The following is a 23,511-nucleotide window of genomic DNA, read 5'->3' as shown; positions in this document are numbered from 1 at the left end:
CAAGAGAAGCTGCGGCTGCCTGTTGAACGAGGAGGAGCAGAGAGCCAGCGCTGCTTTCTTGCAGAGTCAGAATCTTTTCCCATTGTAACATCCTAGACAGCATACTAGTGGGGACCCCCATCGTGTGGTTTAGGGGCCTTTGAAATTCCTGCTGTGGTACCACTTCCCCTTGTTGTGATAGTTGAGACCCTCAACCTGTCTCTTAGTTCATTGTGTCTCTGACAGGCAGTTTTGGGGGAGGGCCTGTAGTAGCTTTGGGTGTTGACCTATATCTGCTCTGATGTCCCATTATCTGTGCAGAAGAGCGACTGACATTTGTCGGAGAGGATGACATCGAGGTAGAGATGCGGATTCCCCAGGAGTCTGTGAAGTTGATCATTGGCCGGCAAGGTGCCAATATTAAACAGGTAGGTGTGTGAAAAGGCTGTTGGCTTTCTCAGGGATTGATTTAATTTTTGATTTCTCATTCTCCCTCCTCTGCCCCTACCCCATAAAACACATCTGCCATATGTCCGAGGGTGAGCCAAACATTATCTGCACTCTGGTTGTAGAATTTATTTAAATTAACTTTTAGAAAAGACAAATACATCATTTTTCGACATAATCTCCTTGCTTTTGTCCACCTGTCAATAAGCTTTTCATATTCCCGTATTAAAAAATATTTTAGGCTGAACTAATCACAAATGCACTGCTGTCTTCACTTCTTCTTCAGAGGTGAAGTTTTGTCCTCCAAGGGCTGCTTTGAGGGTACTAAACAGGTGAAAGTCCAGTGGAATAAGATCAGGACTATAGGGAGGATGCCTTACCACCTCAAAACCAAGTTTTTTCAGAGTGTCAGCAGTGTGGACAGAGTTGTGTGGGTGGACATGCATTGTCATGCAAGATCACAGTGCCCTTGGATAGCAGCCCTCTGGGTTTAACCTGAAGTTTAGGCTTCAGCTCTTCAGTAAGCATCTTGTTATAATGAGCACTGTTGATTTTTGAACCTTTTTCCTGGTAGTGTTCCAGTACTGGCCCTTAAGAATCCCAGAAAACTATAAGCATCAATTTTCCAGCTAATTGACTTTTGAGAACTTTTTCTTGGTCAGTGATTAAGAATGTTTCCATTCCATACTCTACTATTTATTCTCAGGCTCGTAGTGATGAATCCGTGTCTCACCACCAGTAACAATTTTTTTTTAAAGAAACTTTTACCTTCCTTCAAGTATCAGTGTGAATGTTTGTAGATGTCCAAACGCGTCTGTTTATGCTCTTCCATGAGTTGTTTCAGTACCCATCACGCACAAATTTTCAAAAGCCAAGTCTGTCATGGGTTATTTCATAGGGAGAGCCATGGCTGACTGGCAAATGATTTGCCAGATAATCCACTGTCACTCATCTATTAGAAGCATTTCACGTGTACCCTCAATGTTGGCATCAGCCGTGGATGTGGACTGGCATGTTAATATAACTGGAGTGGAGATAATTGACTCATCCTCGTATTTAAAAAAAAAGGAACTTTGTAGTAAACTGTCCTATTTTCCTTCTATACATGTGTACCTCCCCCTAGAGTATGAATGACTTAGGTTGAAATAGGGCTTTTGATTGGATGCAAATCCACTCAACATAGCTGGAACCATTCTTTTCTTCTTGTAGAATTAATGTACTCTCATTAATTATCAGTAAATATTGAAATACTTCTGCCTGGTTCTTACCATTTTCCATTGTTCATTTGGCCCTACAAGAAAACAATTCATTTAATTTTCTAATTCAAATGAAATTAGGAAAAAATGGGTTCTGACTATAAAGAGAAACTATCTTGAATTAACTGCCATTTGGGTTACCTTTGTCACTAAGCTCCCTCCATATGAAGGGATTTCAAAAAGTACATGGGAAATTGATTTAAAAGATAATGGAGTTTCCCCACAAATTTTTTGAGGCCTCCGCCTCATAAGTACTAGAACATGAGGACCAATTTTAGCAACCTGATTTAGCTGATAGCTGTGGCCAACGCCACTTGCCCCCAAAGATTGTCTAGCTGGGCCTAAATGGGAAGACTTGGCAGAACTTCCATGTATCCTTTTCTCTGCAGCTGCGGAAGCAGACAGGCGCTCGGATTGATGTGGACACGGAGGATGTAGGTGATGAGCGGGTGCTGCTCATCAGTGGTTTTCCTGTTCAGGTGTGCAAGGCCAAAGCCGCCATCCGTCAGATCCTGACAGACAATAACCCAGTGTCTGAGCAGCTCTCAGTTCCCCAGAGATCTGTGGGCAGAATCATAGGTACCACTGCATGGCTTCCTCTCCGGTGTGCTCTGTTCTCTACCTGTCCTTTCACACCTTCTCAATAGCTTTCCGGGACCTACTTCCCCTTTACCTTCCTGAGAAAAGGAGAGGGGTGTTGAGACCAGAGCTTAATTTATTTATTTTATGGAACCATTAGTAGAATAAAAACCCATTACCCTGACAGGATCTGAAACTTACAGATAGGTAAAGGTTTCCGCATGGTTCAGATCAATGTATTTATCTCATAACAGATTATTAAAGGGAAGGATGTGCTCGTGCTTTAGCATCCTAACCTTTGAAGACGTTGCTATGAAGAGCACTTGTGTTTTCCCCTAGAACATTCCTTAGTTCCGCTGTTAGAAGCAGAGAAGCATCCTGTCCTTGATATAGTGTTCTGACACACCACATGGCATGGCATCCTATGAACTGAGAGTGGACAGTTTGGCCTATGACAATGGCATAAAGCAGCTAACTTAGCCAAAATATAGAATTCAAATAAACCAGGAAAAGTTCATCTAGAATTCCCCTTTCTACAGTTGGATTTCAATAGCTCCTGGCTTTCATCCAACATCATACATTTTATTCATTTTGATTATGAGAATTGACCCCCTTCTCCCTGTTTATTCAAAATAGTGACTTCTCTAGTAGGTTGGTGAGGAAAAGGATAGATATCTATGTATTGTTCAATGCAGGGAGAGGTGGCGAAACGATTCGTTCTATCTGTAAGGCCTCTGGAGCCAAGGTTACCTGTGACAAAGAAGCAGAAGGGACATTACTGCTGTCGAGACTTATAAAAATCTCAGGAACACAGAAGGAAGTGACAACAGCTAAGGCAAGTAGCTGATAGGCTAGAATTGAATTGTACCCAAGAATGAGAAGAACTCTTTATACTACCCTGGGTCAGAATATCTGACCATGTCGATATCATTTGTCCCCTTTCATTCCCACAGAATTTGATCCTGGAGAAAGTGTCAGAAGATGAAGAACTTCGTAAGAGAATTGCACATTCGGCAGAAACCAGAGTTCCACGAAAGCAGCCAATCAGTGTAAGAAGAGAGGAAGTGGCAGAGCCAGGTGGAACTAGAGAGCCAGCCTTATGGAAAAACACGAGTTCTAGCCTGGAACAGGCTGTACCACCGGCTCTCCACAAAGGAGGTGGCGACATGGCTGTTGTAGGGTCACAGCAAGAAGAAAGTTCCTGGGAGAAATTTAATGGTGCTGATGGCTTCGAGGAGGAGTCTGGAGCCCCAGCCAATCCAGAGATGTCCATGTTTGAAAGTACGTAGCAAAGTGAGAACCTGTTAGCCATAGGAAAGCTGGAAATTGTTGTTGTTAAGCGCTGTTGAGATAGCTCCAACTCATAGCAACTGGTGAGTTTGAATTGTTGACCTTGTGGTTCAAGCCAACGTGGCAGTGCCTGTCCTACAGCACCATACCCCAGGACACCAAAGAGGGAAAACTGGCTTTAAAAAAAGAATAAAACACTGCTGTCAAGCTGATTGGGACTCAAAGCCACCCGGTAGGCCAGCGTAAAAGTGCTCCCTAGGGCTTCCCAGGCTGTAATCTTTGCAGACTGCCACTTCTTTCTCCCACAGAGCACCTGGTAGGTTTGAAAACCACCAACCTGTCAGTTAGCAGCCGGGTGCTTAACCACTGGGACTCGTTAGGACCCGAAATAGGAAATAATCAAAAAGTTTTATTGTTTTGAGTACACTTTTAAGTTTGTCTTCTGCTTTTATGGCAATTTTGTACTTTAGTTCTTGTTAAGTACTAAAGCCATTGAGTCGATTCCGATGCATACCAACCTTCTGTAGAGTTTCCAAGGAGCGGCTGGTGGGTTTTAACCTCTGGCCTAGTGGTCCAGTGCATTATCCTGCAGCAAGCTAATGAAAAAACTGAGATAGAAATGTGCTGACTCAGGGAACCTAGTCTATGAGTAGTAATACATCAAATAATTGGATTTACATGGTATTCTTTCAAGTTAAAATATTCTGTGTAATTTTTCACCTTATTAACATTTTTTTTAATCTTCTCTCTTTAAGAAGATTGAAAGGGCTGTAAGATTCTCTTCTATGCGTAGGTTCTGGGATTGGCAGGCACACGAAGGGCCCCAGCTGGCTCACACACAGACTTGTCCACAGTCAATAAGGAGACCGTAGTAGGATGGGACCTGGAGCAAACCCAGTGTGTTGCTGTCCACATAAACTATTTTTCCACTGATCATGCTGCAGCTAGTCTAGGGAGGACTGACCCCATCATAGATGGGGACTGACTTAAACACATGGTACATGACCATGTGTAAGACTGTAAGCCCTCTTGCTCAGTTACATAGACAGGTACAGAAGAACACTTAGTACCTCTTTTTAAGGTAGTGGTCTTACATGATTCATCCAGTTGTCCCTCCAGCTAGCTTTAAAGTGATAGCAACCACTTGGTATTTTTGCCTCCCTCCCCATCCGCACCCGGTCTTCTCATTCCAGCCAGAGATGTTCTCACATGGCCCTCATCCTTTCCCTGTCTTCAGTCCCCAGTCCTGACTTCAGTTTCCATGCTGATGAGTACCTCGAAGTCTATGTCTCAGCCTCTGAAAATCCTGACCACTTCTGGATCCAGATCATCGGTTCTCGCAGCCTGCAGTTAGATAAGCTTGTCAACGAGATGACCCAGCACTATGAGAACAGTCTGGTGAGCTGCCCCAGGGATAGGGTTTATTGAAAAGGGAGCACAGTTTTTTCATGGTATAATATAGTTTCTTACTCATTCGTCTTTCCTTCTGGTAATTGTTGGTTTTTCTCCTAACTCTTCCCCCTTTCTAACTCCTCCACCTCATCTGTAGCCTGAAGACTTGACTGTGCGAGTAGGAGACATTGTCGCAGCACCTTTACCTACCAATGGGTCCTGGTACCGTGCCCGAGTCCTTGGCACCCTGGACAATGGGAACCTGGACCTCTACTTCGTTGATTTTGGAGATAATGGAGATTGCCCACTGAAAGACCTCAGAACTCTCAGGTCAGTCTCAGTGTGGGACCACGGCAGAGCCTACCTGGGAAGCCCAACTGTTGGCTCTGTCCCAGGGGAATTTGGAAGAGAAGCCATTTATAGAAAGCCTGTGAGTTAAGAATAAATCAAAAGTTACTGCTGCTCGGGCTCCACTTCATATATGCACCAGCTTATTCCAGACAAACCAGTGGACAACTGCAGACACGTTCTCTCAGTAATACATGGTCTTAGTCTCGTTAGGGTGCCTTCAAAACAAGGTCCAATCAAAACAGTGGCTTCTTAGGGGATCTGCTGAGCCAATTAAATTCAAATCTGCAAGGTCACTCAGAAGGTATGGGGACTTTTAGAGGGGATTCCAAAGAAGTAATGGTGATTATTGAAAGACAAAGGACAATCATGGGGGCTTAACAGGAAGCAGCTTTAAGAAAACTAAAAACTGCATTGGTGAAAAAAAAGCCAGAAAAGTTGCTTCAAGGAATTTTCTTTTCCATCACAATACACCTGCTCGTTCTTCAAGGGCTGTGAGGGCTGCCTGTCCTGTGAGAATTTCACTGGAAAACCTTACTCCAGCCAACTTACAACCCTGATCTTGCCCACCAGACATTTTTGTGCCCAAAACTCAAAAGAACATTTGAAAACATGATTTGAGTCCCTTGAGGATACCAAAACTGCCATTTTGACATGGAATAAATTAAAGAGTGCAGAATTCTTAGGGGAATGGTTAGAGAGATGGCAACATTACCTTCAGAAGTGTACAGACCTAGATGGGAGGATAATGTCGAGAAACAGTAGCTTCACATTTTGATAGTTTTGTTTAATGTTTTCTTTTTAGAGCAATATTTTTTTTACTTTCATATAATAAGGCTCTTCTGAGTCTAGGTTTCTCATTTAATTTCTTCTTTGACTTTAGGAGTGACTTCCTAAGCCTTCCATTTCAAGCAATAGAGTGTCGTCTGGCACAGATTGCCCCCTCGGGTAAGTTGGAAGAACTTCCCATACAGCACACGTGGAGAGTTCTCACATTCCTGAGGGTTTTAAAAGGTCCTAGAGACTCAGATACCCTGTCTTTCCTGCACTATCAGCAGCAGTCGCCAGAAACATGCCTGGAAGTCAGACCCACCCTAACCAGAGAAGACACCGGCATAGGTGTCTTCTAGAGTAGAAAGCAGTAGATCCAATTGCTTTCCAGGGTGTGATCCCCACCCCTCTCAGCACTGACTCTTCTCAGGCCCTCCCCTACAATCTTTTGCCTAGGTGAACAGTGGGAGGAGGCGGCTTTGGACGAGTTTGACAGACTCACTCACTGTGCTGACTGGATACCTCTGGTGGCCAAGATCTCTAGCTATGTCCAGACTGGGGTCTCAACCTGGCCGAAGATCTACTTATATGATACTAGCAATGGGAAGGTAAGATTGGGGCTCATTCACTCCTCATTTCCTCAGTATACTCGTGGCCTCATTTCCTTTTTCTTTCCCAGAAACTCTTCTATTACTCCTCCTACCTTGCTTACTGTCCCACCCATACCCAAAAACTCACTGTTGAGTCTGTTTTAACTTACAGTGACCCCATAAAACAGAATGGAACTGTGCCGTAGGGTTTCTGAGGCTGTAAATCTCCACAGAATCAGACTGCCTCATCTTTCTTCTGAGGTACAGCTGGTGGGCCCAAGCTACCGACCTCTTAACACTTAACACTCTGCACCACCAGAGCTCCTTACAGCACGTCTTTAAAGGATCAGTCTTAACTCCTTTGCCATCTTTGCTCAGATTTGTTCTTTGCCAAAACAACATCATTTCCTTTTTAATTTCTTTTTCTCAGAAACTTGATATTGGATTAGAATTAGTTCGCAAAGGCTATGCAATTGAGCTTCCTGAAGATGTGTTAGACAACAGAGCTGTCCCTGAGACGTTGCAGAAAATGGTGAGATATGAGCCATTTAGTCATTCTTTGGGGCAAATGTGAAGCATTAAGAGGCATGAGGGTTTCTAGTCATGGCATTCATAGAGAGCGTTCCTAAGGGCTCTCAGAATTGCTCCACAAATGACTCACGTGAGGGAGGCATGTAGCCCTCTCAACTGTCTGGCTGGATGATAGCTTCTCCCTTCCCATCAACCAACAACATTTTTCCCATGTTTCTCTCCTGTCAGGCCACAGAAACAGATGTCTCTCTAGGCAGCTTGCTTACTGAGACCAAGAGCCCTGGAGAGATTGCACATACCCTATCCTGCCTCAGCTTATCAGGTACAAACAGCATTTCCCCTCATATGTCTTTGTAGGCAGCTGTCTCTCAATATTTCCAAACTTAGGAAGGTTATGGCTTGATTCTTAGCCAGGTCATTGAGCACAGGAGGCCTGTTTTCCCCTGGGCCTTTGTGGCTGTGCCTTTGAAAGCAGGACACTGTCTCCCTCTCCTCACTCCTTCTGCTCACTAGAAGCAGCCTCTGTGTCTGGGGATGATAACCTTGAAGATGACTACGTATTCTGAAGTCCATGCTTCCCCTGACTTGGCCATCTGCTTTGCTGTGTGAGTGGAACTATCATCTCTCTATAGCAACAGGAAAGTAATGAGGGGTGACAACAGGGCCCCTTCCCCATGCAGCACCTCAGTATTCTTTGAAGCGACTTTCCTGCCCCTTAACTTGCTCTCAGATTGTACCCTCTCAAGCTTTCTGTGTTTTTGTGTCTTGGGCAGGATTTGACCCTGGAAAGAGGCAACTATGATCAAGAGGTCCCTGCAGTGCCTCCTCTGTCAAACATGGTCTGGCTTGCTGTGGACCACCTGCATTTTCTACTTCCCCTGAACAAGCAGAAAGTAGGGGTGGGGGTGGGGTAGAGATAAATGCATCCTTCTCCTTTTCCTGCCCCCTTCTCAGCGTTTGAATACTGCTGCATTCCTTCCAGGCTGCTCTGCACTGGGCATCCCACCCCCAATCCCCACCAGCCCGCTGGCCCGGCCTTATCACAGTGCACGTTACTGCTGGGCTGTGTCCTTTTGAGGCTGGGAAGCAGCCAGGGCTGTGGGCATTGGGAGTGATGACTCTGCAGACATCTGACTCTGGTTAAGGGAAGTTTGGGGACTCCAAGACTGCAGTGAGTCAGGAAGAACCAGCAGAAATTAGAATAATTGTGTTGAACAGTCAAGGGAACTGGGGGGAAAAATAGTGCCTCTCAGCTTCAACTGCTGATATGCTACTGGAGACAAGGGTCTTTGAAATAGTGCTCCTGTTATTTGCCTGTAGACTGGTTAAAATACAAGTAGAAAGAAAGAAAAGAGGCTCAGGAAGTATTCTAAATTGCTATTATAGTATTATGTGTATCCGTACACACACACACCTACAGTGAAAGGCAGACACATATGACTGTTTAAATCGTTTGGGGGGATTCTTTGCTGAATAAAGTTCTCAAGAAAATGTTCTAAAACAAAATGATTATGGGTCTAAAGGTGAAAGCAGGCCTTCTGAGACTAAAATCTGGTGAAAATTGCCAATACCTCAAAAAGAGGGCCCATCTGCAAAGCAAGTGTATACACTCATACTCTTTCTCCACAGTTAAGTGCCACGGAGTCGGTTCTGACTCATAGCCACCCTGTGTAGCATTTCCAAGAAGCAGCTGGTGGATTTGAACCGCCAACCTTGCAGTTTACAGTCCAGTGCTGATCCCACAGCACCACACTAGGATTCCAGGGATCAGTCAGGTCTACCTTTAATAATAAGGCACTGTGGTAGCATAGTGTTTATGAATCAGTCAGCAGTTCGAAACTACCAGTGTTCCAAGGCTTTCTGCTCCCATAAAGATTTACAGCCTCGGAAACCCTATGTAGGGTTGGTCGCTAGGAGTCAGAACCAACTCTACAGCACATAACCACCACCTTTAATAATACATGACACCTATATCGCAAACCCAAACCCACTTCGAGTTGATTCTGACTCATAGCGAATTGACCCTGTATAGGGTTTTCTAAGACTGTAAATCTTTACAGGAGTAGACAGCCTCATCTTTTTTCCCCAAGGAGTAGCTGGTGGGTTTGAACCATCAACCTTGTGGTTAGCAGCCTGACACGTAACACCTAACAGTGAAGTGCCACTGAGTGGGTTCCAACTCATAGCAACCCTGTATAGGGGCTCCGAGGAGCAACAGGTGAGTTTGAACGTCTGACCTTATAGTTCAAATAGAGTTTGCAGTTGAGTGCTTATCCTACAGTGTGCCATTCCACACCACTAGGGCTCCTTATAGCCTCTGGGTTTTCTCAGAAAAGTCTTGAGAAGACCTAGTAGTTAAGTCTATAGTGAGGAGAAGTGGCTCTGGTGGTGGTCTTGCAGGACTCCACAGGGGAGGCCTGCATTGACTTGAGATTGACTTGCCCTTTGGTGCTGTGAACTGAATTTACTAAAGCCTGTTCTGCTCCAAGATTGGTGCTCCCCTACACTACAGGTTTGTGAGACCATTTAGTCCTATCTCCTCAGTGCCTGGGAAGTCTTTCTCTGATGTTCCCCCGACCCACCCAGTACAAATCTTTCATAGGACCTCCTGCTTTAGAGAATGAACAGTGCCTCCTTCCTCGCTGCAGTCCTGACCGTACTTTGACCCTTTTAGTCGATCATTTGCCCTTCCATCACAACCCTGTATTTTTCCTAGTCCTGGAGAACCCACTTCTATACTACTACTTGTTTTGTCTGTTGTGATCCCCTCGTTGAGCCCCTACCAGAGGGATCCATGAAACTCTGCTTTCTTTTCCATCCAGAGAGAAGTAATTAACACTTGTTTCCAGTTTGAACTCTGGTGTATGGATTAAAACGGCCCAACGAGGCTTATTCTATTTGCATCCCTTAATGCTTGAACCTTGCCCTTGGCAGATGCTCAGTAAATAATTACTGAATAAGGAAATGGCTTTAGGGCAGAGGTGAAGGCCAAAGGAACCTAAAACCCTTGGGTCCCTTCCCTTTCTGGTTCAGGTAATCATTTCATGCTTTTCTTACAATGAATTCAGCACTGTACAGCTTAAGTTCCACTGTCCCCCCCAGGAAACAAAACACTGGAAGATTGCACTACCCTTTATTCCAAGGATGGAGGAAGGTGTCCTGAATCACATCCCGGACTCCTGGTTCTCATGTCAGGGCTTCCCAGCCCCTCACAGAGTACGAGTAAACATGTTCAGGGAGGCTCACTGGGTGGGTGGCCAAGGTCCCTTTCAAGGGGGTACACCATAAAGATGACATTGTCCCAGGGAGGGAGGGCAGGGTGGTCGGGTCTGACCACCTCAAAGCCCATGTAGCTGAAGGCCCGCAGTAAGGCACCTGTGGAATAAGGAGAGAACAAATGAGTGGAATTCTCTGGAGCTCAGCACCCTAGCGATTGGTCTCTTCCACTAGAGAACAGCCCACGGGGGAGGGACTACGACAGTGTGGTGCAGCCATCAGGATGCTGTGTGCTTGAGGCTCACAGACCTAGATGCAGGTTGGCTTCTAAACCTGTGTTCTCATAAAATGGGGATCATAGAACCTCACAGACCTGAAGATTAAATGGGATGTGTATGAAGTGTTTTGACACGATGGTGGCATGGTACCCTCTCAAACATTTATGAATGGTTGACCATCCATTGTTTTATTTCTAAAAATACATAAAGGGAAGAGGGAGAGGGAGTTTTGATAATAGAGGCTTCAAGCATCTAGTTAGATTTCCATCTTGGCATTGTGCTTGATACATGGGAGATCCCATCTGCCCTATCAACTAACTCCACCCTTTGAATGGGCTCTGCCATTTCACCAGTGTCCCTTCAGTCTCAGGAAAAAGGTGAGGCTTTCTGACTGCATGGCACATCACCCCCCTTCAGCCTGGTCTGAGACCCTCCCACAGGGGCTTCCTGATAGTCCAGTTTTTAACTTGAAGGAACAAAATGCTGGGTGCTTTAATCCCTCAAAGAGTGGGAGGAAGAGGATCCTCCCACAAAGGAAAAAGGAACCCTCAGCTGCTTCAGCACAGCGCAAGGAAGGACAGAATCCCCACCTTTATCATTCCGGTTCTTTTGGAAGTTCACAAACACAGAGTCCACATTGGTCTTCTCCTCCACGTACTCCAGCGTTGCAGTCAAGCTAGGGGCCAGAGAAAAATGACTAATGTTTAGCCAACTCAAAATCTATTTGGAGCAGAAGAAATCTGACTGATCAGTTTTTACTTTTCACCCAAGCAAGGAAATGGAAGTTGCCAGACTAGTTTTGGTGGATCTTTCTCTGGACCCAAAGGATTGCGAGCTATGAAGGGGTGGAGGACTGCTCTATAAAAGAAAACAGCTGAAGGCATGTCTGTTTTCACCTACCATAGACTGTCCCCTGAGCCCCAGGCCCCAGCTTAACTCAAACTTGTCTGCATGTGTCCAGCTTCTGAATCAACCCTCACTGGTCCATAGCCCCACTACCTGATTGTGACACGAAGGGTGAAGTTCCCTCCCCTTTCTCTCACCACACTTCCTCCCAGGTTCAGTCACCTTTCCCGGTTGCCTTGATCCAAGGCCCGATGTGGGATATCCAGGAAGAGTCTGTGATCACAGAGAAGGCCGTGCCAATGGGCAGAGGTCTCGGGGGTGAGGCGGAAGTGGAAGTCTAACTGTACTGGGTATTCCTGGAGCAGGGGGTCAGTAGCTAACACCGTCAGGTGGCCATCCTGGAGAAAGTCAGCAGTGGAAATGAGTGTTCAGCTAGTTCTCAGCAGAATCAGTTCTCCAACAGACGTATGTAACAGAGGTATATAAGTAGGTGAGGAGGCTGATGGGAAGCCTGGGAGTCTTTAAGTGCCATCAAGTTGGTTCAGACTAGGCAACCCTGTATTTCTGAGACTTTTTAAATCTGTGGGAACAGCCTCTTCTTTCCCACCCCCCGAGGGGCAGCTGGCAGGCTTAAACCATGGACCTTGTGATTTCCAGTCCAGTGCTCATCTTATGGAACCACCGTGCTCCCAGGAGTCTTAGAGACACAATAATATCCCTTAGTCCTAAACTGAAATCACCATCTTTTTATGGTTGGTCTTTATAGGAAACTAATGTGGAATCACCCCAAGGGTACATTAGCACCTCAGAAACTTACAAGCATTCAGTCAGCAATGTGTCCGTTTACTCTTTAAACAAAGGTGTACCATCTATTCTTACTGATAATATGTGTCCACTGTTTCTCATCATGTGGATATTCCCTAAATTCTCCCATTTTTACTTTTTACATTCACAACTAGGTATCTTACTGTAATGAAATACAAACACCAGAGTTGTAGTCCCAGTTTAGCATCTCAATAATGTTATTTATATCCTGGAAGTCTTTATAGACTGCTCCACTTTGCTCCAACTTCCATTTCCCCACCCTGCTTCTTACCACCAGCAGTATGACCCTGGGGCCCTGGTGGTACCACCATTAAGTATTTGACTGCTAACCCTCCAGATGTGACCCTTGATTCTGTTAAGATGACAGTGTTGGAAAGCTTACAGGGCAGTTCTCAGTCCTGTAAGGTCACTATGAGTCCGAATTGACTGGATGGCAACAGTCTGGTGTGGCCTTAAGATCTCTGGGCCCAAATCCTTGTCTATACATATAAAGCTTTCACACGGAAGTTCCAAGGTCTCATCTAGCTCTAATTTTCTTTCATTCATTTCCCAAATACCTAATATCCCTCCTCCACAGGGTATCACTGTACACTCAAACCTGTAAGAGTTAGAACCTGTGTAAGGCATAAACCTGTCAGAAAAGGAAAGCACAACAATTCCCCACTAATAGGAATGGCCAAGTGCTAAGGCTGTTTCCTGTCAGAGGCCTAAAACTTGTGAGAACCAGAAAGAACTAGGCAGTCCCACCAAGTACCAGCTCTCAGGTTGCACTGTACAAACAAGGAGCTGCCCTTGTCCCCGTACCAGCCCACTCACCGAATACACTTCTTTAAGTGGGTTGAGGTCGCCCTGGTCAGCGCTTCTGCCCACCTGGAGACCTGCTAGGGACTCAGGAGCACTGAAGGCAGGAACGGGGCCGAAGTGTCAGGTCCTCCCGTTCCTTATAAGTGATGCTGGTTGAGAAAAAGAGGCTCAAATTAGTTCATTTCAGGGTCTGGGCAGGGGAAAGGTTCATAGTTCAACAAACCAAACCCTAATGTCATATTTTCAGTAACAAGGTGGAACAGCCTGAAGGCCAGATGGAAAAATTTTAAAGCTCTACGCCAGTCTTCCCCGCTTACTTTGCTCTTATCACCTCCTGCCACCTGGAAAGTTCTTTCAAATTCTTTTTATTTTTCCTTACAATCTATATTACAAGTAAGGAAAACAAGTACCTTTTACAACAACAAGGCAGCATCTTCTCCCGGAGGGTGATCCGGTATTTGTAACAGTAAAGGTAGTAGGCGTATGGGGACCAGATCGGATAGTGGTGGTTCCGTGTTTTTCCCTTCTTGATATAAGAAAGGGAGTAAACAGAGGGGCGTGACTTGTTACAAGGCAGTTTCTCAGTTCAGTGCCTCCCTACGGCAAAGTGAGGTCCAGAGCTGACTGGGAGAGGTTCAGGCAACCTGGTGTGATTGTGACCCGGTGGGCACTGTGACACAGACAAGGGGTCAGTCCTTAAGTCACTCCAGAACTTCACACTGCTGCTCCCCTACACAACCCTCTCCCCTTAACACAGTTCATGTTGAACTATACATGCACTATACAGCAGGGCCGGTGGTGCACATGTCTGTTTGGCAAACACGGGACGTTCTCTGCTGGAGAGTTTCAGTCTACCTTACCCTGCCCCACTTTTCCCGCAGTGTATCCACTAAAGGCTTGGTATTAGATGTAGCTTCAAAGGCCCTACTCCAGCATCTGACCTGACTGGGGTTCCCAAATCGTTCCCAAATCCTTCTGGTTGTTAAGTGCCATCCAGTTGGTCCTGATTCATAGACACCCTGTATAGGGTTTCCAAGGAGCAGCTGGTGAGTTTGAACTGCCAACCTTGAGATTCAAACCGACCTTGTTCTCAGTTACTAGCTTATCCTACAGTGCCTCACCAGGCCTCCTACAGCTGTTAAATATTTTTATCATCCATATCCTTAACAACCCAGGGTGATGCAGATGGTTCCACTTTGTCCATTGCCAAGTAGGGTAGGTATTATTGCAAATGGAATGCTTTAGGGGCCAGGAGAGTTCATGAAAATTAGGGCAGCTGTAGGATGGGGCTGTCAGAACACGGAAAGCCCACACCCTGTCCAAAAGACACAACTCAGTACCATCCAATTCTTGCCATGAAGGAATGTGGACTTGGTATCAGACAGTGTGTTTCAACAAAACTGGCAAGAATTTGGTAAATTTCTTTAAAATATATACATTAAGTGCCATCAAGTTGGTTCTGACTCATAGCAACCCTGTAAGATTTCCTAGCAGCTGCTGGTGGATTTGAACTGCCAACCTTCTGGTCCACAATCCAGTGCTAATCCTACAGCGCCACACCAGGAGTCCATACACTTACACACACATGCCCCAAACCCAACTTGCTGTCCTGGAGTTGATTCTGACTCATAGTGACTCTGTATGTTGTTGTTATGTGCCGTGGAGTCAGTTCCGACTCCTAGCGACCCTGCACAGGGTTTCCAAAGCTGTAAATCTTTACAGGAACAGAAAGCCTCATGTTTCTCCCGCGGAACAGCTGGTATTTTCAAACTGCTGACCTTGTGGCTCACAGCCCGATTTGTAACCACTATGCTACCAGAGCTCCTTAGCAACTCTGTGTAGGATTTCTGTAGAGGCTGTAAATCTGTACGGAAGCAGAAAACCTCATTTTTCTCCAGTAGAGCTGCTGGTGAGTTTGAACAGTCCACCTTGAATTTAGCAGTCTAACGTTTATCCTACAGTACCACCAAGGTTCCTTACTTACATACACCACATGCTACTAATTTATGTATAAATTTAAAAAAGCTGTTGGTAAAAAAAAAGCATTGTAAGATTTGGTTCTGTAACCCATCAGATTGAAACCTCTGCATGTTCACTCATTCATTCACTCAACAACCATTTAAGTGCCTGCTCTGGTGTGGTGCTGTTGGATTCACATTGGACTGCTAACCAAAAGGTTGGCAGTTCAAACCCACCAGTCGCGTCTAAGAAACGCTATAAAGATGGCTATGAGGCGATTAAAGCTCATCAGAAGCGTCTTGAAAACCCTATGCAGACTTGCTGAGTCAGAACAGACTCGAAGGCACTTAACAACAACAAAGTGTGACCTGTAGGATCTGCCCTGGACTGGAAACCCTATACAGGGTCCCTATAAATCACAACGTAGTAGGCAGCAATTGTTAAATAGGCTTCATTGAAAAGGTGGCAAAGACTTGAAGGAGCAGACTCTTGGGTTCATCCCATTTGGTTGTACTGAGTCCCTCTGCAGTACTGAGTCCCTCAACAGAGGGAATCACCTGGCTCCTACCAGTTTCCTCTTCCTTTGGCTTATATCTCCAGAGTTTAGAATTCATCCTTAAATACGTATTAGCTTAAGTACTGGGCCGCTATATAGGATAAACACTGAACTGCTAACCACAAGATCGGTGGTTCAAGCCCACCATGGAAACCCTATACAGGATCCCTATGAATCGGAACCCTCTCGACAACACTTAACAGTTTAAGTACTACAGTGGCGCTGTGAGCTAACGCTCTGGACTGCGAAGTCGCTTCACTGTAAAGTTGATGGTTCAAGCTCACCAGAGGCTCCTCGGAAACCCTATACAGGATCGCTATGGGTCGGAACCTACTCTAGGCACTTAACAAGTCTCTTTCTCCAGGGATTGACATGGTTTTGCAAAAGAATCCCATTTCCCCACTACTTTTAGGTAGATTTTCAGTTTTATTTTAACGGGAGCTGCTGCTTTTCCTCACGAACCAGTTATTGTAGAACGTCAGAACTGGAAGTGACCTTAGGCAACAACGAGAGCTGAACCGAAGACCCCATAGTAAAACGAAGCCAAGAGGGAAATTCACGTGACAGTCCATTAACCACCAAGGAGCAATTAGCTCCCATTTCACTGTGCCGGCCACGAAGCTGCCTCGCGGCCCCGCCCCTACCCAGCGTATGAACGGCGCAAGCCAGCTCAGGCGCGCCACGGGCAGCCCGGCTGGGTCTTTTCTGCCGCCGGGCGCCGGGGTTCTTCCTCGCCCTACCTGCTGCGGGGGAACATGGCCGCCGCAGCAATCGCAGCCCCGGGCAGAGCTCTCCTGCGGGTAGGCGCCGAGCCTCTTCTGCGAGGAGGCGTTCGGGAGCTATTCTGGCCGCGACTTGGAGCCGGTAGCCCTGGCGTGGAGCGCGATTTCAGCCTTTCTCACAATCGGGTGAGGGCCAGGTCGGGTTTTAGGGGCCCTGACCCCGGCGCAGCTATTTATGCCCTAGTGTCTAAGTCGGAATCGATTCGATGGCAGTGGGTTTTATTTCCTGGGGCGTTGGGACCTGGTCGGACCCCAGGAGTGGCAGGCTCTCCTTGAGGTGCCGGCGACCTGAGGAGGGGAACGGTCCGGTCCGATGGAGGCTCGCTCACCCTCGGCTCCCCGCTCGCCAGGGCACAGTCATTGTGGAGCGCTGCTGGAAGGTGCCACTGGCCGGGGAGGGCAAAAAGCCGCGCCTGCGTCGGCGACACCGCGTCTACAAGCTGGTGGAGGACACAAAACACCAGCCCAAAGACAAACTGGAACTCATCCTTACGCAGTCTGTGGACGGTACAGTATGGGGGGTCACTTCCTATCTCAGACTGCATCTGTTTGGTGTCAGCTTTTCCCTGCCCTCCCAGGTCAACTCTACCTTGTGGGAATAGTCAGCTATAAAGAAGCTATAAAGAAGCTATGGCATTGGCCTTTTGCATGGAAAATTAAAACAAGATTGCAGAAACAGCAGTAACAGGATATGGGGAGACAGGCTTGATGATTTGAGGCACAGATAATCTAATTCTAATTCTCAATGCCTCACTCTATATAGAGAATATTAAATTTCTCAATCCGGTCCTAAATGAATTACTTAGAGGGCTCTTAATGTTACTCCTGGTGACTATGAATTACCATTTCTTCTGCGAAGATTTAAGCACTGTAGTGAATAAAAAGTACTTCCTTCTCTGATAAGATTTTCTTTAGGGACTCCTAGATAATGTTCTTTGTCCATTGTCTCTCTTATTCTCATTGGCAGAACTTGGAGTCCGAGGTGACCTGGTTTCAGTAAAGAAATCTGTGGGGCGTAATCAGCTCCTTCCTCAAGGACTGGCTGTCTATGCATCCCCGGAAAACAAGAAGCTATTTGAAGAGGAGAAATTGGTACGCTCAAAGGAAGCGATGAGAGACTTGGAAGAATAAGAAAAGATTGGTTGTTTAGTTTTGCTTTTATATTTAATTTGAAAATCTAGTAGGGACTGAAAGACCAAAATTCAAGAAGCCCTGCCATGCCTATTTCAGTAATAGTTTGATATCATTTACTATGGCTTTTTTATTTTACTGTTTTTTCATAATTAACTTTCTTTTCTAGCTGAGAAAAGAAGGAAAATTAGAGAGGATCCAGACCAAGGCAGGTGAGGCGGTGAGTAAAAGCCTTCTTTACTGATCATATACAGAAGTCACCAGCCTCTTCTTGAATGTCTTCCTTATTTCTCCGAAGTTGCCTGATTCAGACATTAGAGTTGGAGAAAGAGAAGGTGTTGTGGTGGCTGAAATTGGTATGGTAGCAGATCCTGACTTGTCAGGTGAAATGCCCTCACTTACTGAGAAAGGCCTCATCCCAGGCTCTGGGAAGCCCATGAAAAATGAGATGAGGGCTCTGCCCTCTGAGATATTTACATGCAGGTTAGAAATAAACACTTAAGAGGGTGATCAATAAATTCAAATCAGTAAATTATAAAAAGTGTTGTAAACCATAACGGTCTGGGGTGTTTGGGGAGGGCTTTGTGGACAGAGGGGTTGAATTAGGCCATGAATTGGTCAACATCTAATAAGAACGAAGGATGGAAAAGATATTCTTTAAGATAGCAAAAGTATAAGAAATTCAAGGCATATTTTAACATAGAAAGTATGGCAGTCTTTTGGAGCCTCCAAGACGATAGCCCTCAGACATCCTTCAACCTAGAACTGAACCCACTACTAGAGGTCCCCCTTCAGCCAAGCATTAGGTCTATAATGTGAACAGTAATACCTGCAAGGAACATGCTCCTCCAAACAGTCAACCATATGAGGCCAACAGGCAGCACTTGCCCCCAAACAAACTTTAGAATACAAGAAGTGACAGGAAAGATGGGTGAATAGAAATGGGGAACACAGGGAGGAAGTGGGGAGGTTGTTACATTGAGGGAATTACAACCAATAACACATACAAAATATATATAAATTGTTGAATGGACAACTTAATTTGCTGTGTAAACTTTCACCCAAACCACAGTGTTTTTAAAAATGAAAAAAAAAAACACAGAAGTCTAACAAACAGAGTATTTGTATAGTATGATATTTGTAAACATGGTAGGAGGTTGGGACCAGATTGAATGCTTAGCTAATGTATTTGTAAATTCTGTGAGCAGGGAAGAGCCACTGCTAGTAGGGTTGGAATGGATTTGCAGGACCAGAAGTATTGGGTTAAAACATTCTATAAAAAGTCATTCTATCCTGAGTTAAATCAGTGATAAACCTGATTTTGACATGGCCTGTTTCATAGGTGGCTGACTGCCTATGTGCTGTCAAGTCAGTTCTGACTCATAATGACACTGTATAGGGTTTCCAAGACTATAAATCTGAGACCAGAAAGCCTCATCTTTCTCCCGTGGGACACCTGATGGACTTGAACTACTGGCCTTGTTGTTAACAGCCCAACGATTAACTCACTATGCCACAGGGCTCCTTAAATTATAGGTAGCGTCTCCCTGTAAAGTTCTGCTAAAACATCTTTGCACAGTATCGCCCCCTGAGACAATAAGAATGTTCTAGCCTTCCCAAAAGGTGTTATCTTCTTAGCAGAGGCCAAAATTAATGCTCTTTTTCTGAACTCTCAGACCTTGTGCCTCTTACTAACATGTTTTATCCCCTTTGACTCCAACTCTAACCTAGCCCCTATTTGTAATTTGTTTCAGACAGTGAAATTTCTGAGGAGCTGCCACCTGGAAGTGGGGATGAAGAACAATGTCAAATGGGAGCTAAACCCTGAAATAGTTGCCCGACACTTCTTCAGGAACGTGAGTTCCGCCCAACACCACTATACCCAGGGGTACTGTCTCAGAGTCATTTCCTTTGTTAGGAAAGGATATATCATCCAGCTGGAGTTAGAATGAACCCCATTGGTTTATAGGGATGTGGGAAGAGAATAGCTGAGAACTAAGAGGTGGGTTCATAGAATTTGTAGATTGACAGGATACAATGGTAGTTTCATTTCCTCTCTTGTTGTTAAGTGCTGCCAAGTCAGTTCAGCCTCATAGCAACCCTGTATAGAGTTTCTGTGGAGCAGCTGGCGAATTTGAACTGCTAACCTTGCAGTTCAAGCCAGCCTTTTGAGGAAATGTGACACATTAGCGAATTTTTACTTTTACGGACGAAGTTATTTTTGTGTCAAACCCTGTTTCTCTCTGAAAACCTACCTCTCCTCTTCTGAGAAATTAGTTTGAAACAAGATTTTCTCTGTTACCATCTTTGGAGGTCTCTGTCAGCCCACAGGGTCAGCTGTAGGAAATTCTAGAAACCTCTTTATGAAGTTTCTTACAGTGACAGCCATGAGAACAGAGGTCATTGCTGCTATAATCTTTTTCAGCTTGGTGTTGTGGTAGCTCCCCATACAGTAAAGCTGCCAGAAAAACCCATCACACGGTGGGGCGAATACTGGTGTGAGGTGACGGTGAGTGTTGCACATACTGCCTCCTTTCCAACTGAGTGGAAAGCTGGGTTGGGTAGTGTTACCTCTTATCTGTAGATTGGACCCTGAAGATTCCTATTGTTTTGTCTACAGGTAAATGGACTTGACACTGTGAGGGTGCCGATGTCTGTGGTGAACTTTGAGAGGCCAAAGACCAAAAGATACAAGTACTGGTTAGCCCAGCAGGCTGCCAGGGAAACGGCCTCCAAAAGTTCACAAATCCTCTGACCTTCCCTTCCTCCAAAGCAGCCCAATGCCTTCAGGAACCCTGTGTTCTGCAAAGCGGAATCAGAGAAGCCGTGCAATAGAGATAGGCCAGCACGCTGATCTCGCTCCCTGCTCTGACTCAATATACAATTTTAGAGTCCATATGGGGACAGCAGACTAAACTGTACAGCCATATTCATCATCTCCATTTTGGACTTTTCTTCACATTGGGACAGTCCTGCTCAGGAAGTACCAAGCTGTAAGTTTGATGAGCTGGACATCAATGGACAGAAGCAGTCCAGAGCCCACCTAGTCTCTCCTCCATTGGAACTAAAAAGAGCTAGTCGTTGTCCAGTATTTAGCTCATTCTCATCACACAAACCAAACATTTGTTTCTCAAAAAGAAATAAAAGAGGTTATGTTCTTTGTAGATGTTGGTTACTGGACTTGAGTATGAAAGTAGACTGGGGACAGGACTTCCAAGTGAGTAACAGACTCAAGCCACTGATCTTTGCTGCTAAAAAGAAGAAAGTGTATACATTATTAGCAGGCTGCACTCCTTGTTAGGACTAACAAGCTGGTATACTGAAAGGAATGCTGGTGGTATCAAGGGAAGAAGATGAGGCTGTTGATCCTATAAAGATAAATGATCTTAGAAACTCTTCAGGAGTAGTTCTGCTATGTCCTATATCACTATGAGCCGATATTGACTCCACAGCAGTGGGTATAGTTATACTGATAAAGTTACTAACATAAAACACTTCTCTAGGAAGATTGTGGTTTATGTTAGTAACTATCAACCACAAAGTCAGAGGTTTGAGCCACCAGCCACTCTGGGAGAAAGATGAGGCTTTCTACTCCCACAAAGATTTACAGCCTCAGAAAACTTACACAGGATTGCTGTAAGTTGGAACTAACTCAACAGCACCTAAAGTTTTGTTACCCAGCACCTGAAATTCTGAAAAAGAAGATAACTTGGGGGTTCTAGTCATTGTGTCTTGATGGGAAATTGAGGATTCATTAGTTTGAAGAAAAAAAAAAAACCACTATCCATTGACAAGTTGGATTGTGCGTTTGTGAGGTCACACAATTTAGGGAAGGTAAAAGTGGGACCATTTACTCCTTTGCTATCCTTACGAGAAGTCCAGAAAGATTGGTTTCTACCCATCCTCTGAGCTCACCTACCACCCAGAACCATTTAATCACTTTCACTTTTCATTCAAGTGAGGACATCCCAACAAATGAGGGGTCTGTCATTATCAGCAAGTAGTTGCATCGATAACTAAATCCCACTTCACACTTAGCAGAACTCTGTAACTCAAGTCTGGCACTAGTACTATATGAAATTTACTACTGCAGTGATCTTGTCCCTCCTATTGTTGAAATAACATTTAATTCACCGTCTCCCCACCCTACCATCACTATCATGAAGCTCTCTGAAATTAACCCATCAGGCACATTTCATACAGTTAATCTCAGGACACTAAGTATTTGCCACATCTTGAGTTCTTGGTGAAACACTTAGGTGGAGATTTATGTCCAAGAAGTTTACTAGGAGAGTCCTCAGGATTAATACTCGTGGGAGAGAGAAGGGAGCGGGGTGGGATAAGGGATGAAGTTGAACTAATGCAGTCTCAACAAGGCCTCTGCAGATCCCACTAGGATAGCTCCACAGAAATGTGCCCTACTAAGACAAGTGGGCAAGGCCTGTGTATGCCCATGTTAACCAGGAAAGGATGTGACCTTGGATCACGTGGTTGTCCAGCCAAAATCTGTTCCCAGAGCAGGGCTCAGATGAAAACTGTCAGACACCAGCATTAGTAACATGGGGGATGAGTGTGTCAGTGTCCACTACAGTCTACCTCTTGTATTACTGAGATCATTTGCTTCATAAATTCTGAGATGGTTCCCATAGATCACTGATTGGCCTCTTCCTGGGAAAACTTAGGAGGATTCTGCTATAGCTTGTAAAGACTGCAACTGGTGTTCATCATCTCCGTCTCCTACTGGTTCTAAATTCTTCCATCCCTCACCTTGCACTTTTGCTAGACCATGTGGGTAACCCAGTGAGGTGACTCAGACCCTAATCTCAGAGCCCCCTGGGCATCATGCTCTTCTCTGGCCATGACTACTGTACTAGTCCATTTGCCATCAAAATTGGGCAAGGGAATAGCAAGAGATACCTAAGTAGATGAGCTTGGTGCCAGATAAAGTATTCTCTGCCCCCATTTTGTAATAACAACCTACATTCTTAATGTTTAGTGTCAGTTATTCCTGCAAGGATGGTGACTCTTACCTCCTAGTTTCTAGGTGGAGACTGGTGTGGTTCTGTTGAATAAGTACTGGACTGCTAACCACAAAGGTGGTAGTTCAAACCCACTAGCCACTCCTGAAAAGCCCTATACAGGGTTGCTATGAGTTGGAACAGACTCAACGGCGCTTAACAACACAATAGTCTCTAGGTATGAGAAGCCTGAAGGAACTTGTGGCAACCAGAGCTTAAAGTTAATGAGACTGTCAATTTGGCAGAAATATTTCCCCTTTGAGAAAGAAAAAACTTCTAAACCCTTAGAGCCCAAAGACACAATTTGCCCTTCCCTACTTCAACCCTTCTCTCCCAGATCCATGTTTTTAGGAATATGTTATGTGCCTCATCCCATGGCTCAACTGTATTTCCAGTAGGCTGTTCAAATGATCATATCAAGTGGGTAGCTTCTGGATAGGATGGTATCTCATCAGACCAGTGGATGCAATGGTAATGTACTTAGTGCTTTATCTCCTTTCATGTAAAGTTGGTCTCTTGATCCAACAATATTATGAAAGATTCCATGCTGGTGATCAAATATTCTAAGCCCTTGGAAAGTGATGCTTACTGAGACCCTGTAGGCAGGAAAAGAAAATCCACATCCATGTTGTTGTTGAGTGCCGTTGAGTCAATACCAACTCATAGCAACCTTATGCACAACATAACAAAACTGCCCAGTCCTGTGCCAACATCACAAATAATGTGTCGATTCCAGCCTATATGAAACTGCTCCTTCAAGAAAAGCAGGGATCCAATTTAATCAACCACCAAATGTTGGGCGGTTTCTTGGGGGATGGAGACATACCAGGCAGTTAGCGTTAGTTCCTTGCTAGCGAGTTGGACATTCACAGTAGATGCTGCATCAGCCTTGGTGAGCCCATGAGATTGGAAG

General features: G+C 45.1%; 3 protein-coding genes across 3 annotated transcripts in view; 2 read left to right on the top strand and 1 right to left on the bottom strand.

The window, feature by feature from the left end:
* The window catches only part of TDRKH (tudor and KH domain containing), a 21,250-nt gene extending 13,459 nt beyond the window's left edge, over positions 1-7,791 (top strand). The window contains exons 2-12 of the mRNA XM_006861437.1: positions 301-407; positions 2,072-2,261; positions 2,957-3,096; positions 3,215-3,542; positions 4,789-4,949; positions 5,101-5,273; positions 6,175-6,239; positions 6,519-6,670; positions 7,083-7,184; positions 7,412-7,505; positions 7,697-7,791. Coding sequence (XP_006861499.1) covers positions 301-407; positions 2,072-2,261; positions 2,957-3,096; positions 3,215-3,542; positions 4,789-4,949; positions 5,101-5,273; positions 6,175-6,239; positions 6,519-6,670; positions 7,083-7,184; positions 7,412-7,505; positions 7,697-7,749 — 1,565 coding nt within the window. The 3' untranslated portion in view covers positions 7,750-7,791. The remainder of the gene's footprint in view (positions 1-300; positions 408-2,071; positions 2,262-2,956; positions 3,097-3,214; positions 3,543-4,788; positions 4,950-5,100; positions 5,274-6,174; positions 6,240-6,518; positions 6,671-7,082; positions 7,185-7,411; positions 7,506-7,696) is intronic.
* A 2,511-nt stretch (positions 7,792-10,302) lies between these two features.
* Positions 10,303-16,954, bottom strand: OAZ3 (ornithine decarboxylase antizyme 3). Its single transcript, XM_006861435.1, is given in 6 exon segments — positions 10,303-10,558; positions 11,268-11,353; positions 11,746-11,921; positions 13,165-13,239; positions 13,241-13,301; positions 16,779-16,954. Coding segments are annotated over 6 exon segments (573 nt in total). The 5' UTR covers positions 16,811-16,954; the 3' UTR covers positions 10,303-10,415.
* MRPL9 (mitochondrial ribosomal protein L9) lies at positions 16,423-20,357 on the top strand. Its single transcript, XM_006861436.1, has 7 exons — positions 16,423-16,575; positions 16,800-16,956; positions 17,417-17,541; positions 17,750-17,800; positions 19,335-19,436; positions 20,006-20,089; positions 20,201-20,357. The coding sequence occupies exons 1-7, from the start codon at positions 16,423-16,425 to the stop codon at positions 20,333-20,335; spliced, it is 807 nt and encodes a 268-aa protein (XP_006861498.1). The 3' UTR covers positions 20,336-20,357.
* Positions 20,358-23,511: the final 3,154 nt, after the last annotated feature.

This window comes from Chrysochloris asiatica, unplaced genomic scaffold (genome assembly GCF_000296735.1).
Source record: "Chrysochloris asiatica unplaced genomic scaffold, ChrAsi1.0 scaffold00042, whole genome shotgun sequence".
Lineage (NCBI taxonomy): Eukaryota > Metazoa > Chordata > Mammalia > Afrosoricida > Chrysochloridae > Chrysochloris > Chrysochloris asiatica.
Note: the sequence above shows the minus strand (reverse complement) of the source record. Positions and strands in the feature narration are given on the sequence as shown.

What these genes read in the sequence shown, in the direction of transcription:
- MRPL9 (XM_006861436.1), top strand. Translation starts at nt 16,423, where the DNA reads ATGGCCGCCGCAGCAATCGCAGCCCCGGGCAGAGCTCTCCTGCGGGTA. An exon ending in AGACCAAGGCAGGTGAGGCG is followed by an intron (nt 17,801 to 19,334) that starts GTGAGTAAAAGC and finishes AATTTGTTTCAG; the next exon opens with ACAGTGAAATTTCTGAGGAG. An exon ending in CCCGACACTTCTTCAGGAAC is followed by an intron (nt 19,437 to 20,005) that starts GTGAGTTCCGCC and finishes AATCTTTTTCAG; the next exon opens with CTTGGTGTTGTGGTAGCTCC.